Source organism: Pelodiscus sinensis, chromosome 10 (assembly GCF_052426305.1).
Source record: "Pelodiscus sinensis isolate ZL-2025 chromosome 10, ASM5242630v1, whole genome shotgun sequence".
Taxonomy (NCBI): domain Eukaryota; kingdom Metazoa; phylum Chordata; order Testudines; family Trionychidae; genus Pelodiscus; species Pelodiscus sinensis.
Window position 1 is genome coordinate 11149282 of NC_143061.1, and position 16329 is coordinate 11165610.

At 41.3% G+C, this 16329-nt stretch overlaps 1 protein-coding gene across 1 annotated transcript in view; it reads left to right on the forward strand.

Annotated features, from left to right (window-relative positions):
- Window positions 1-16329, forward strand: part of PEX5L (peroxisomal biogenesis factor 5 like) — a 77082-nt gene that overhangs the window by 11786 nt on the left and 48967 nt on the right. The window contains exons 2-3 of the mRNA XM_075938036.2: window positions 7211-7322; window positions 15262-15471. Coding sequence (XP_075794151.1) covers window positions 7211-7322; window positions 15262-15471 — 322 coding nt within the window. The remainder of the gene's footprint in view (window positions 1-7210; window positions 7323-15261; window positions 15472-16329) is intronic.

The window sequence follows — 16329 nt, forward strand, 5'->3', positions numbered from 1 at the left end:
AGGAGATAGATAAAAGGAACCCTTCAAAAGTATCACCTTCTGACCTGTCTTAAAGTCTTGGAATTAAGCATCTATATCAGTATACAGACACAAACTCTTAGGCTATGTCTACACTGCACACTTATTTTGAAATAACTCATGTTACAGTAAAACCTGCGCTCTCCGGCATTTAACTATCCAGAAAACTTTAGAAACTGGCAAGTTTCCTATTAGGCCAATACAAATCACCAATCTACTAACCGTTAGCTTTTCTGAAGCCTGTGGTTTCAGAAAACAGTGGGGGTTGCGGATGTTTCCCCCAGGGATTGCGGCACTTTGGTCCGGCCGGCCAGGAGCTTGGCGCAGCCACACAGCGCGGCGCTTTGGTCTGGCCAGCCGGGGGCTTGATGCAGCCATGCAGCACTTTGATCCAGCTGGCCAGGGGCTGGGCATGTCCGCGTGTCACTTTGATCTGGCCGGCAACCCTCAGATAACCGGAATTTTTAGATAACCAGAACACCCTAATCCCTGAGCATGCCGGATAACACAGTTTTTACTGTATTTTGAAATAACAGACTGTGCGTCCACACAGCAAGCCCATTATTTCGAAATAATTCCGAAATAATGGGCTTCTTACTCCAACTTCTGTAACCCTCATTTCACGAGGAGTAAGGGAAGTCGAAGGAAGAATGTTCTTCCTTCGACTTCCTGCTGGGTAGACAGTGCCAAAAGTCGAGTTTAGGTACTTCGACTTTAGCTACGCAATTAACGTAGCTGAATTTGCATATCTTAACTCAACTTTAGCCTACAGCTTAGACGTACCCTTAAATATTATCAGCATATACATTTTGCAATGATTACAATGACTACGGGCTCTCAGTAGAGACTTCACATGCTACTCTTTGGTGAAATAATATTCACATATCTGACCCAAGGAATCCTTGTGTAATCCTCTGCACCCCATGCCTTCTACCATTGGCATCAACGTGCTCCTGGGTCAGAGAGAGTAAAGCTGAAGTTAAGGGTGAAGAAGATTATCAAAAGGAAAAGTATAGGAAGTCAGGGAGTGAAAGGGTCTAGAGTCAGGAAGAACTATCACGTAGTAACAATTACTAGTAATAGAAAATTGGAAAGCAGGGAATTCAAGAAAAGTGCTTGGTAGCTATATAAAATATTAGTGTGTACTTGCAGATGGGAATGATGGCACAAAACACAGCAGTTCTCCAAGCCCTACAAGCCAAAGTCTTGCTGGAAAGTATGGCAGTTAGTATAGAAAGATTGGCAAGGGTATCTGAATGTGGTGAATGATAGCATGACATAAAATGGAGACCTGCAGATTCCATGTGTGCGCTATGAAACTGCATAAGCTTTATACTGAATGGGAGCATATACAGTTGCTAGCCCATAATGGATCAGAAAAAGGCAAAAGCTCCACATCAGGGACCTAGACTCTCTTTAGAAAGACTAATATCTCATCTCAGATCAGAGCTAAAGATAAGTAAATTATAGTATATGAGAGGGGCTATATCTGCCTCCAGATAGACATTTGTACCACTCAATCTCTCTCCAAAAATATAAATATCCACATCCTCAGTCATGATTATGAGAGTGAAATAATAAAAGAAAGCACATTTGGGGGAAAATAATTTCTTGCAAGAGGAAAAATAAGTTTTTCTAGTCTAGTGTCTGATACAAGTCAGATAAACGAGCATGAAATTCATTTCAGTTTAGAAGTGATATTTTGAGCTATTGTCAAGCCTCCTCCAATGTGAAGTTAATAAGGAAGTATTTACCTAGACAGATTTGTAGATATCTTTCAATTAGGACTATGTTTCAAATAAATGAGATTTTGGAAAGCAAAATGTAGCTGTCAGAGACACTGAATTTGTGGCACCCACTAGCTGGGCTGGGATTCGGAAATCAATTAATGATTACACACTGCTCTAGAAATGTAGTTTTTGCATTACTGGCAAATATATAATACTGGAATGGATTATACTATCCCCTTTTATCCTATAATACTGCAGTATAATAAGAGTGCATTATCTAGTTGTTAAAGCACAGGAATGGAATTCAGAAGTTCTGGGTTATACTTCCTGTGCTGCCACAATTTGTGGCAGGACCTTGATCAACTCACTTAATTTCTCATTTCCTCAATTTTCTCATCTACACTGTTGGGGCAATACTTCTCTACCTCTATTTCAATGATGGTATGAGGCTTAGTTCATTAATATATTAAAGTATTCTGAAGCCTCAGAAGCTGCTGGAGAACCATAAATTATCATTAATACTTTACTATGGATACGAATGTTTCAGAAAACAGGGCCAAATTCATGCCTGAACAACTTCCACTGACTTCAGAGTTACACCCAGTGCTGAATTTGGCACAACCCTGTGGCAGTAATGGAATGCATAATAAATAATCAAAATGTGAGTGAGGGATGTTAGCAAACAGCATGGTATACTTCTCAGGATAGTCAGATGTCTACCCCATACCAGTTTATTGAGGCAAAGGAGTCAGCATATGGGATTCCTTAAGTGTCATGAAATACCTTCCTCAAATGCAAAATCATTACTGTATTGCTGATATGTTGTTTTACTAGAACATATGTACTCTGTGTTTATTATGGTGAAAGAATTAGTAGACACGTATCATGGTTATGTTCTCTAGACTGTTTTGAACCCAGACCTTTCCATTGAAGGTTAATCAAAGGAGCAGCCTTTATTATAAGAAGCTTCCCATAAGATTTTAGCCCTTAAGGAAATTAGTGTATGTATCTCAGAGGGAAAGGGCAAGAAGATGAAAGACCGATTTGTTTTTCCCAACAAAATAAAAATGCTAGATGGGAGGCAACACTACTTGGCAAACAGTTAGATCAGGCCTAGGCAAAATACAGCCTGTAGGACAGATCTGCCCCTCTAAGCCCCTAGATCCAGCCTGCAGAAACAGTGGGGAACCACAGGCAGACTCCTTGCTTGCCTCGCCTCACCCCACCCCCACACCAGTCAGACAAGTAGCTGCCAGAAGTTTCTCTTTCAAAATTGTGAGACCAGCGGCGTGTGTGTGGAGGGAAGGCTTCAGGCTCTCTCCTGCCCCGAGCACAATTCCATTGGGCGGTTTCTGTCCAGAAACCAACCAATGGGAGCTGCCTGTTTGAACAACAGGCAGCCACGAAGCAGCCACAAAGCACCAAGCCCCTTCCAGCTTGTAGTTATTCACACACGCACTTGGCCCTGCAGCCTGTGCAGGGGACGGGGCAGGCAGGGAGGCTGCTTCAAAAATGTGCTGGGCTGCTGGCTGGGAGTTACCCAGGTAAGTTTCCTGGCCAGAGTCTGCCTCTAGCACCCCAGCCTCTCCCTTCTCCAACCCTCTGCCCCTCACCTCCACATACCCAAACCCTTACCCCCCTCCTGCACCCTTATCCCCTCTCAAATCCAGCACTCCAATCACCTGTCCCACATCACTATCTCCTCATGTCCTAGGTCACAACTCAAACTTCTGCACCCCAATCCCCTTCCCTAGGTCACAACCAAAACCCCTGCACTCCTTCCTGTACCCTAACCCACTACCCTTAGTCACAATCCCCTCTTACTCTAAGTCAGGGTATATCTACACTACCACCCTAGTTTGAACTAGGGTGGTTAATTTAGGCAACCGAAGTTGCAAATGAAGCCCAGGATTTGAATTTCCCGGGCTTCATTTGCATATTGCCAGGCGCTGCCATTTTTAAATGTCCGCTAGTTCGGACTAGGTAGTTCGGATTAGGCTTCCTATTCCGAACTACCGGTACACCTCGTTCTACGAGGAGTAACGGTAGTTCGGAATAGGAAGCCTAATCCGAACTACCTAGTCCGTGCCGCGTGTAGCCGCGGGCACGGAGTCTGAACTAGCTGACATTTAAAAACGGCGGCGCCCGGCAATATGCAAATGAAGCCCGGGAAATTCAAATCCTAGTCTTCATTTGCAACTTCGGTTGCCTACATTAACCACCCTAGTTCGAACTAGGGTGGTAGTGTAGAAATACCCTCACATACTAAATCCCAGCAATCCAATCCCCTGCTCTAGGTCACAACCCCTTCCTGTCTTAGGTCGCAACACAAACCCGTGTACCCCAGTCCACTGCCCCGGGTCACAACCACCTCCTTCACCCAAACTCCCTCTCAGACCCCACACTCCCTCCTGCACCCCAATCCCTTACCCCAAGCTCCCTTCTGTATGCAACCTCCATCCCAGACCCCACACTTCCTCCATTAATATCTTGGAAGAGTGCGTCCCTCAGCCACTTCCCAAATTCTTGGAGTCTTCCTTCCTCCCCGCCCCCCGGTCAAAAATTATTGCCCACCCCGAGTTAGATCAATTGCATTTGCTGGAAGCATACAAATTTCAGAGGACAATGGTAGGGGAGACAATCTTAAGTCTGCATTTTGGTGGCAGAATTTTAACAAGGGGCTTCTGAGCTGCCCCTCCATCACTAATATCATCCTCATGAATGACAGTTGGTTTGTGGTCAGAACAACATAAAAAAGAAATGACTTGGAGAGTGGGAACCAGACAGCTATGGGGGAAAACCCCCAAATCTCCCATCTTTTATCATCTCCAAACCACACCTGAAGCCATATGAGAGATTCAGATCCATTCAGACTCGAATCCTCCCTCTTCTCCCCAACACTGACATAATCGCTTCCCCAAATTTCTACTGCCATCCTCCCTTCACAACTCCTCAGACTTGACCTGCTCTTCTGTTAACCTATGCTCCTCCAATAGACTAGCAGATCCGCCCCACCTCAACTGACAATCCTGACTCTCTCCATTCCCATGACCCTCAATATCCCCATCCTTCCTTTACCTTCCATATATCCCTGTAAGGTAAAGTTCCAGAGACTGTAATCATATTTTAAACTGATCCTATTCTATGCGATAGTTAAAAAGTTACAGAAATATTAGCATTTGCTATTAAATCCTATCGTTTTTTTAAAGAAATCTAGAGTTTCATTCCTATCAAATTCTATAGGAGTTTTCTAAGAACTCTAGCATGTCACAAACACACCTTGGAAGATCCCACTGACTCAGAAGCTTTGACAACCTGCTGGGTGAGCTTTTCTTCATCAGGACATATATCTTCAACATTGCAAAATCCTGGAAGAAGAGTTCTTGCTGATGCATGATCCTACAATGGAATCCTTAAATGCAAGATGGAAAAAAGGATAAAGGCCTACTTGATGATCATGAGAGATGAATTCTTTTAGATCATTACAAAGAAGGAGAGCCTGAAAATACTAATGTTAGTTTGGACAAACATCACCTAAGAATCCAACTGATTTACCCCTCCCACTAAAATGAGTAGAATCATATAATACCTACTGAAACTTAAAATTACAAGTGGAACGTACAATACAAAGAGACATGTTAAGTACCAACATGTCTGACACACCAACAATATTTGGTGGAAATTTAGCTCTCAAATCTATGAGTGCTGACGGATCCACCACTAAAGACCCCTGCATCTGCAATAAATGCAGTTTATAGATCAAATGCAGGCATTCACTAAAATTACCAAATTACTATACGTGCATCAAAAGGGCTGAATGTGCCATTACACTGTAATCCCTAAATTCCAAATTATATACTCAATGGAAAACACTGATGAAAAGCAGTGATTAAGTCTCTTGTAAGGTGCACTTATAGTTTGACTATATAGGTACCAGGATTCGTGTGCATGGGAATCTATGCTATTGCCAAATTTTCAAACCAGCTTCTAAAATTCCTCATGCATCCATTGGCACACACAAATTGAGCACTCATCTCACCAACTCCTGTGCTTGTGAAAGTCTACCTAGAGTGCACAAATGTAGGATGCTGATCATATCAGTGGGTGCACATGCCAAACATACATGCTCACATAAGGGCCACTTGGAAAATTTGACTCTTCACAAAAATGGACATGCTCCTCCGCATATTTCTCCATCTCCAGTTTGTCACTGTATGAAGTACTTTGTCTTGCAAGCTGCTGAGCATGCTAGGGGTGTAGAATCAAACCTTATAAGAACAGTGAAACTGAGCAGTTCTGCTGCCCTCAATAATTTGAGATTCTGTTGTCCTGGGTACGTGCTGACGCACATCAGAGTGTATTTTATACATTATTTAATAGACACTAACTCTTAAGATGGCTGTTGACAGAGGTCATACAGGGATGAGAAAATGCCTTTGAGCCAATTCAAAACCATTCAAACATCCTGGGCTTGAAAGTTCAACTCATGTTCAAAGTGTTGTGGGGTTCATGTGCCACTTAATAAAAAATTTGGAAAAGGGAGAATAGAAAAAGGGGAGAGCAAAAGGGGAGGATGAAAATGGGGAAGAAAGAGACTGAGATAAAAAGAGCAGAGGAGAAAACATTCTTAACGATAAAATAAAGTGAATGCATACCAACAAAAGGGCATCCAGTTGTTTCTGCAGATGCCATGATGCCGCAAAAAGAACAGCAAAGAGTCAATTGCAGCTCTGGGGCAATAACTGAATTCTTTTATCCCCAATTTTTGCTGTAGCCCAGGTTGATCTTTGGCAAGCAGAAAATCTGAATTGAATCTCCCTTAAAAAACACCAAACTAATGCTGTAAAAATTACAGCACTGAATAGTTCAAAACCCAAAGTAGATTTAAACCCTACACAGCCAAAAACCAATTCAAAAGATTAATAAACAGTTTGCCCTATGTCATTCATATGTTCTTGCATTTCACAAAAGTGTCTCATGTAACAGGTTATATTGAATACAGTAATGCATATTTTCTAATATAAATCATGTTAAAGTTCTGCATGAGTGAGTTATTAGTGGGAAAAGGATGCCCCCCCCCATACACCACCAACGGTCAACATTTACTGGTCATTCCCATCCAGATGATATAAAAAGTGAAATTCATTCATTCATGCCACTAGGCATTCACTCATTTGGCCCATAGTCACTAGCATGTAAACAATTGCTATATAAGAATCATCTTGGTACTTTACTGCCATAAAGCTTATTAAATTTGAGCATAATTTTAAGACATTCAGTAATTAAAAGTATATGTTCAAACCCAAAGCGCATGGACCTTAGAAAATGGTGACAATCACTCGAGTCTCTCTTTTCTCCCATAAGTAGAAATTGTTCACATTCTGGTGTAAGGATGCATTTTTATTTCTTTAGATTCTGCATCTCAACAAAGTTCTTTGACCTTTGTGTTTTTCTGTTGCCAGCTAGTGAATGAGCAACAAGAAAGCAGACCCCTCCTGAGCCCCTCCATTGATGACTTTCTCTGTGAAACTAAACCAGAAGCCATTGCAAGGCCAGTAACATCAAATACAGCTGGTAATTAATTTTCGTTATCATCCCACTTTAATGGAAGAGAAATATTTTTCATTTTTTCTTAATTATGCTATATTTATGGTAACATATTTGTTTCTTATTCTTAAATCAAACAAGATACATTGATATATTTACAAAACTGAGTTGATAGTACGTTACAAATGGACTAATCTGGGAGTTGCAAAACTTTGTTGATTAGGCTTTGGTTTTACAAAATCAAAACTTAAACATTGGGTTGTTCAGATTCAGGTCTTAAATTATACCAAAGGTTCAGAGGGCTGAGATAAGTGGTTCTGATTTTAGTCCATTGGGAAAGTGGTTTTGGTTTGGTAATTCCTCGGCCTCAATGTTGTTTTGCAAAAATGTAACCATGTTTGGGTTACATCTAGTGCTCCCGGGGGAACTCTACACCACCACACAATGCAGAATTTTTCAGAAATGAACATTGTACACGTAGAATTTCCTTTCCCCCACAGAAGTGGGCTGCAGTGGAGGATAGATCCATTCATGGAGGATAGGTGCTTCAGTGTTTATTAGCTGGGATGGGTAGAAATGGCATCACTAGCTTCTGTTTGTCAGAAGCTTGGAATGGCGATGGAGCAGGATCACTTGATGATTCCCTGTTCTGTTCATTCCCTCTGGGGTACCAGGCATTGGCCACTGTCAAAAGCCAGGATACTGGGCTATAGAGACCCTTTGGTCTGACCCAGTTATGGCCATTCTAATGTAGCTACTGGACTCAGCAGAACCCAGCTTGCAAATAGACAGTGCTGGGAAGTGGGAGAGGGAGCTAGATGGTTCCTGGCACTGCCAGGCTGGCAGCTGCAGTTCCCAGTATGCCCTGAAGGAAGGAGAGGGCAGTGTGCAGAAAACACTGCAAGCCTCTGACTGAGCATCAGGCTGTTTCTCCTTTTGGAACCCTGGGCTCTAGGGGTTGGGGGGAGGAGAGAGGAGAATGGGAGTCCAGGCAAGGTGGGGGGGGAGGTCTGACCGCTGGGCTCTGGGAAGGATGGAATTCAGGTGTATTGGCTGGAGGGGGCCCCCTAAAGATAGACTCTGCGAAGGAAGGGTTGTGGGCAGTGTTCCCTCTAAGCTGCATGGCAGCACAACATCACAGGTGACTAATCAGCCCCGCCCAGTCAGAGGCTCAGGGCTCACTGTAGGGAGCTAGCTGACTGACGGGGGGGGAGGGGGGTCGGGTTGATTAATCACCTCTGAAGCTGTGCTGCCCCCCAGCTTAGAGGGAACACTGGTTGTAGGTATTTGCCCCCTGGCTGAGCCTGGGGTGTGATGGGAGCAGAAAATCAGGAACTGAGTTGTCATAAGGGTTTCTTCGACTCTCTACTCAGGAATTTTTGTGGGAGTCTGTATTATTACAGACATATTTGCTGACAGGTATTTTGAAATATATTAACAAAATAATTTAAACTGCATGATCATGTAGTGTTATTTTGACAGCATTTGCAGAATTTTAGAATACTGTGCACAGACTTTGTAATTTTGGTGCATAATTTTTACTTTTTCCATGCAAAATGCCCCCAGGAGTAATCTAGTTCTTGTTTTTTCCAAACTTCCTTAATTTAGAGTTGATGGTTTTTGATAAAGGCTTAAGTAATGGCCCCGGGCTTTGTCTAGATATTATCTTACTTCTACAAAGTTCATTTAATCTATAATGAAGTCTTGAAGGCTTTTGTAATGAATATGGTCATTCCAGTTGTGAAGTAAGATTCTTCGCAAACCCAGAGCACTTTTGTAACCCCATTAGTGAGTATGTGTTACAGGTCCCTGTCTGTGCCTGATCTATCAAAGATATGAGTCTGTTACAGCCCTACTTTGAGCTGTAGCAGTTCATGCTTAGCTGGAGGCCACCAACTATGCTCTGCTGGAGTAAATTTCAGTTAATAACAAAAAATATTCATCTTTGTCTAAATTGTGGCAAAATTTCTGGTGGATAGTATTCTGCCTAATACCTGTGCTACTGCTGTTAAATTCATTTGGAAAGCTAATTATCATTGAAATCTCTTCTTGTATAAGTCCGCCCTTTACCCCACCCCAGCATTTGCACTAAATGCAAGAATGCTATTTTACTTCCCTACTTTATTGGCCACAGTGGAGCTTTAGGTATAAAGTTGCTTGATGAAAAGCATGAGCCAAATATTACTCCATTTCTGCTTCTCAAAATCACACTCGCCTTCCTGCCACTAATTCTTTATTACTTATAGACTTTGAGCACTTGGGAGGGGTGGCATGAGAAATACTAAAATGTTATCCTCTTCCCACTGGGAAAATAGCAGAAAACTTAGAGCTGAGCTCTGGAGCTTTGCTATTGAAAGAATGTAGTACATTTCTTATTTGTCTTGTGTTTCAATAAGATAAGGCAAGTAATAAAAATGACAAGGTAATCCTGAAAGCACTCAAAATGGAGAAAAGTATACTGTCTGGCAGGATAGGCTTTTGAGATTTTGGTGTTGCTATTCTGTGGCATGGTCAGAGGTAATAAGCCACTTGCATTGTATAAAGGCTAACCAAAATAAATTTATCTGAGGGACAATGTAGTCAACACCACTACCATATTTTATAAAACAGCATGTCTTGTTACAAGCCATTGAATAGCCAAGTGGAGAATGCTAATTTGTGCTTATACATTTTGCTTTGGCTACTATTTATGAATTAATTCTGCACATTGAAAAAGTTTCAGCTGGATGGTACTTGCCAGTTGCAACCTGAAACATGCATAGAATTTGTGTACACAATACTACTTTGTATGCCCAGCCGGGTAACTGATATATTTGTGTTTGTAGTAACCTAATTTTCAAATGCAGTGAAGGCAATTATGCTTACAAATTAGGCACACATCTGTACATGTATTTATATGCTAGCTGGGCTGACAGTTTGCCTGACTATATTTTAACAGCTGTGAAGGGAAAAAATGCTCCCTATAAGCAGGACTGGCAATGATATTACAATAATGCACCATGAAAGAAGGCCACTTCAGAGCTACACCTCCTATTTCATCATGTCAGATTCTTTCAACAAGTCACCAGCAATGGACATGTGGCCTCTTCCAGGATATTTCTTGTTTTCATTATCTTCCACCTTCCCTTGTTGGTACTTCCCTGCTCAGTTATGATATTGATCACATCATACCCCAAACACTTTTAGAATTCCAAAGTCAGAAATGAATTCCCTGATCAAGACTTAAAAGATGAAAAAAAAAAACAATCACCGAAGACTTCATCCTGCGCTTTGGAAAACTGAATTGTAAAGGTTGCTGAAATAATGCTGAGTCTGAAACTACGCCATCAAAAGTAACGACATTCAGGATTAAGGCATGATAATTATTTAAAATGCTAGCATCTAGAGGACACAACCAGGTTGGGCTCTACTATGGTAGGTACAAACATAATAAATGACAAAGAATCCTTCCTAAGTCACTGGTTAAGACTACATACCCTTGGTGTCATCAAAAAAGGCTATGCTACAATGTGTGCTGATGGGCTGTATGAACTCTTCCAAGCCCAATATATTGCAGGAGATTCTGCATAATAGGAAGGGATTTCAGCTGAAGTATTGCTGATGTCTTTGTAATACCTTTGAAAATATTGAAGATAACTATACATCATTTATGCTGAATTCCCAGCATACCTTCACTTCTTTCTTACACATGCTCAAGAAAATATTAGCCAAATCTAAGTCCATGCTTATATGAATATCATTACTAAATAAACCAAATGCAATTAACTGAAAGGCAGAAGCCTCACCCAAGGTTTCAGCACAGTAATTTTGCAATGTATTTTATGCGTAACCCTTCTATCAGGTAGCACCAGCGGCAGCCAGAGCCGGGTTTAATATCTAGGGATTCCTCTCCATCCATCCAACACAGAACTAAGTCGAGCCTCCACCTAGTAAACTGGGAAATTCACACAACACCCCTGGTTCCCCTCTGAGAGGCAATGCTTCCTCACTCGCAAGCATGAAGTCTTGAGTATAGAAAAGAAATCTTTAATAAAAGGGGAGAAAAGTAACGTGGCGTTAATTCGGGAAAACATCACAGAGTTCATAACCAAAATCATGAGTAACAGTTCTACCCCAAGTAGGTTGGGCAATGTCCTTTTCCTCTCAAGTCCAGCAATGTAAATGTCCCCTTCTATGCACCCCACTCACCAGTTGCTGCCCTTGGTCAGAGCAGACCCAGAGTTCAGAGGTGCATCTTCAGAGTTCACCTCCCATTCTGAGAGGCAGAAGGTAAAGAGGTATCTTGCTCACACTGCTGGTCACTCGCCATCCACCAACTCAATGCGCTCTGCTGCCGCTTTGCTGGCCATTTGTCGACCCTTGCTGCTGACACTCTGCTGGCCGCTCATTGCGCCTCTCCATCGCCACTCTGCTGGCTGCTCATCATGCTGCCTCTGCTCATCGCATCTTCTCTGGCTTGTGGTGGGTTTGGCTTTGGGCCAAACCTAGTGATTTCAGTTCTTGGCTCAAAGCACAATCCGGCCACAAGAGAGTCCAGCATCCACTGGAGTAAATATAAAATAATAAAAGATTCTCCTTACGGAGTCTGTTCTAGTTCTATCATTAGAACAGGGGGGAGAAACAAGTTGAACCAGTTTTACAGCTCCTGCCTGGAGGACATGCAGTCTGCTGATTCAGAGTCTCTCTCACTTCACAGAGCTTTGCCAAGGGAACCTGTGTCCATCCGAAGTGCTTTACACTGACAGTCTCTCTTCTTTGAGCTGAATTAAACACAGTCTGACTTTTCTGCATTCCCACAATAATTTCAAGCATTAGTGATCATATCTCAATTCCTACATTTAGTGTTAACACAATTTGTGACCCCACAAAAACCAAAATTGTTAGAATGGTGTTTTGCCCATTGTAACAGTTGAATATCTAGCAGGCCTAAACAAAATGAGTGAATGGTATTTACATGCGCACATCCAGAATCTCATTCTTTAAACCGAGAATGTTTCTCTCCGTTGTGCCAGGTTAAGCACAGACTTTCTTCTTTTGTATTCTCCTAATAATTTCAGACATTGCAATTAGTATTAACACAATTTGTGACCTAACACCTCATCGCAATGAGTAAAACACCATTGGAACAGCCAAATACCTAACATATCTAAGTGAAGCAGGGGAAACTGTATTTACATAAACACACCGAGGATTTCTTTCCCATTCCAGCTGGCTGAAATGGAAGCATTGATTCAGACCCTTCTTACATATGAATAGGAAGAGCCAAGTTTCCCTGTCCGATGTAGTAGAAAACCATGGTGATGAATGCTATGGTAGTGACTATAAATTAATCAATATTTCATAAAAAATGGGAGATTGATCTAATATGAGCTGCCTTCCACAAATGTGCCAAAACCAACAAAGAACGTCTAAAATGTACAGATAACTTACAGATGTAACAAAATAAACCTTGGTCAACAGCACTAAAGAAAACCCTACAAACCTGACCTGCACCTACAATATTAGGAACTATAAGTGTCTTCAGTTATCAACCCATGCTTTCGAACATCTGGGAAATTGTTTCTTTCTTTCCTCCTTTCACCTTGGAGTTTGTTATATGCAGTTAGAGGATTAAAACTGTTTACCTTGAATGCAGTCAGTTTAGCATATGGGCTTTTGGAAATCTGAAATGTATCTGCTTATCCTTGTACATCTAAGACGACAAAAGGATGCTTAATATGTAATACATAGTCCTTAATTATAATTTCAGATGATATTTTGAGACCGTTTTGAAAATATTGGACTGCTTTCACATAATCTCGTGGGCTATTTCTACACTGCAGGCTTCTTGCACAAGAAGCCTTTTCCACAAGAGTTTTTGTGCAAAAACTTCTTGCACAAGAGCACGTCCACACCTCAAAGCACATTACAAAAGTGATGTGCTTTTTGCACAGGAGAGCATCCATACTGCATGGATGCTCTTGTGCAAGACAGCTCTGATGACCGTTCACAGAATGGCCATCAGAGCACTTGTGCTTTTTCCCTTTGGAGCATCTAAATTTCCCTTCTTGCACAATAGCTGTAGCACAAAAGGGAGTTATGCCTCGTAGAAGGAGGTTTACCTACATCAGCAAAAGCCCTCTGTTCTGCTGTTTTACTGCTGATTTACTTGAGCAAAAGCGCATTTGAGGTGTGGACACTCAGCAGGTTTTTGCGCAAAAACCTTGCAGTGTAGACATAGCCTCATTTTTTTAATGATCTATAAGGCTGTCCCTTTCCATTAATCTACTGAAAACAGAGGAATTCTTGTATTTCTTTTTGCACTGATGGCAGTTATTAGGTATGGAACTGCTGAATTGATAAATACAGGTTTTTTAAAAAGAGTTAAATTGCAGGACAATACAGAAAAATTAGCAGCTTCAAGATTTCAGTGAAATGAGATTAAAAATAATACCAACTCAAACTGTTAGAATCACTAACCCTTTTATTGGAAGTGGGGATTATTTCTACTTCTAATTACTTCTAATCACCAAAGCAATATGAAGCTTTCAATAGGAAAATGGAACATTAAATTAAATGAAACTGAATAACTGTTCTTCTTTTAGCACAAATAGGTTAGAGTAATGAATATAGGTACTTCAGGTAGTTAAAGGGGTAGCATTATTTTTAAATGAATTCTTAAATTAAATTGTAAGTGCTATGCCTGCCCCAAAATATCCCTGCCACTTTTCTTGCTTTACAGTCAAATTTGCCTATTTTTGCAAATAAAACTCCGTCCTTCATTATGTGGAAGATCCATATAAACAACAATGAAATTTGACGAACTCCACAGGCAAAATTGTGCAACTGAGTATAGACTGCTGCCAAAAATGCAAACTTAAAAAAAGGAAAAAAGAGAAAAATATGCTTTCCTTAATGCCTGTTAAATAATGTTATATGTTATTTGTGTGAATAAATAGGTAAAATATTTCAGACAAATAAGATTTTTATGTTGACAGTGGCTCTTTAATAAGATCATTAGCAGTTTAGCTTAGTGTAAATTACTTGGATTGTCCAAAAACTAATTACTCAGCACATTTTAGACTGATATTTTCAGAGGTATCTAAAGGATTTGTATGCCACACTATTCTTAAATTTAGTGGGAACTAAGTATCTAAATCTCCTAGATGGCTTTGAAATATCCTCCCTCTAATGCTAACTATGCAGGGCCAGCCAACCCCTCCTTGGCTTACCCATATGAACAGTCCCCAAAACTTTGCAGGATGAGTTGCCTGAGTAGGGCAAGCATGGATTGTCTCACGGATTGTCTCAGAGTGTTATTTTTCACTGGGAGGATCGTGAAAGGAATGTTTTCAAAGCAGTTAGCTGGAATCAGTGGAAGTCATTTAGTGAACTCCTTACATGCAGCTTTGAAAATCTACCTGGGAACACAAAAGGATCGCAAACTATAAAGTAAAGCTAAAGCTGATTCACAGTTTACAATCTTCTCCCAAGTAAGAGCACAATACGGTAGTAATGTCATAAGCAGCTGGTACTCAGACGGGTTTTAACTGCTTTCTGTACTTTATAATTGGTGAGACTGGTTGTAATCTTCTTTCAGAGCTGAGCTGTATAATACTGGGACAACCAGATCAAATTAGAAACTCTGGACTAAACTTTCAAAAATGACTAGTGATTTCTGCTGCCAACTTGGGACACTTTGAAAGGGTCTCGTTTTCAGAGTCTTCTCAGCCCTTTCTGAAAATCAGGCCCTTTCATAGATTACTCAGGACTAGCACCCAGAAAGCAGAGTCACCCAAAGAAAATTACTAATCCCTTTTCAGAATCTTAATCATAGTTCTAACCCAATAATCTTGTAACATCTACTGCAGTCAAATGCAAAAAGTGTTTAATTTAACTCAAATTTGCATTAGTCAATTAAAACAAATTCAGATAAATTAAAACCGAGCACAAACAACAGAGTTCTAACATTTTGCATCTCTGATAGTATTATCAACTGGTCTGGATCTCTTGGATCTGAGTGAACCTGTCTTACAAACCCAAAGCAAGACCAAGAAGCCTGAGAATGCATCAAGAGGTGAAAACTTAAAGGCTTTAACCCACAGAAAGAAGACAGACAACTCAGACCTTATACAAATGGATTCTGAGCAGAAGGTCCAGACTGTGAGAGCTCCAGAGAAGTCATCATTAGACTTAGGTAAGAGCTGGTTATTTCATCAGTGCCACTCAGCCAGGTGTAATTTTACTAATTCCTCCTTGCTGCTATCAGAAAATAGCACACAGGGCCATCTTCTCCATTGCCATGTCCCTTCTGTGGACATTTACACCCCTACACAGTGCAAGTAAATTGTGATTTAGGAGCAGATTATATCCATTTTACTCTACATTCTACACAGCCAGAGGAGGCTGTGAAGGCTAGGACTATAACAGAGTTTAAAGAGAAGCTAGATAATTTCATGGAGGTTAGGTCCATAAAAGGCTATTAGCCAGGGGATAAAATGGTGTCCTTGGCCTCTGTTTGTCAGAGGCTGGAGAGGGATGGCAGGAGACAAATCGCTTGATCATTGTCTTCGGTCCACCCTCTCTGGGGCACCTGATACTGGCCACTGTCGGCAGACAGGATACTGGGCTAGATGGACCTTTGGTCTGACCCAATACGGCCGTTCTTATGTTCTATATATGTACTCTCAATGTGCTCTGGTGTGAAAATGCTTACACAGGGTGCAGGGCAATGGAGAAGCCTAGTGCCCATACTTTGGTAAGAGAGAAAAGTATTTTTATAACGAAGGGGTGCTGTTAAATGCAAAAAAAAAAAAAAAAAAATCACACACAACCACACACCAATCTTTCTTTTTCCAAGATGCCATTCAGGTATGTCCAGGGCTAGCAATGGAGGGGGCGCAAAGGGACCAGCTGTCCCGGGGCCTAGTGATTTAAAAGGGCCCTGAGCGCTGCTACCATAGCAACAGCAATGACCAGAGCCCTAGGCCCTGTAGATCACTGCTAGAGCCCCGCACAGGATGGGCTGGGTGGCACAGAGGGCTGCTGCTGATCC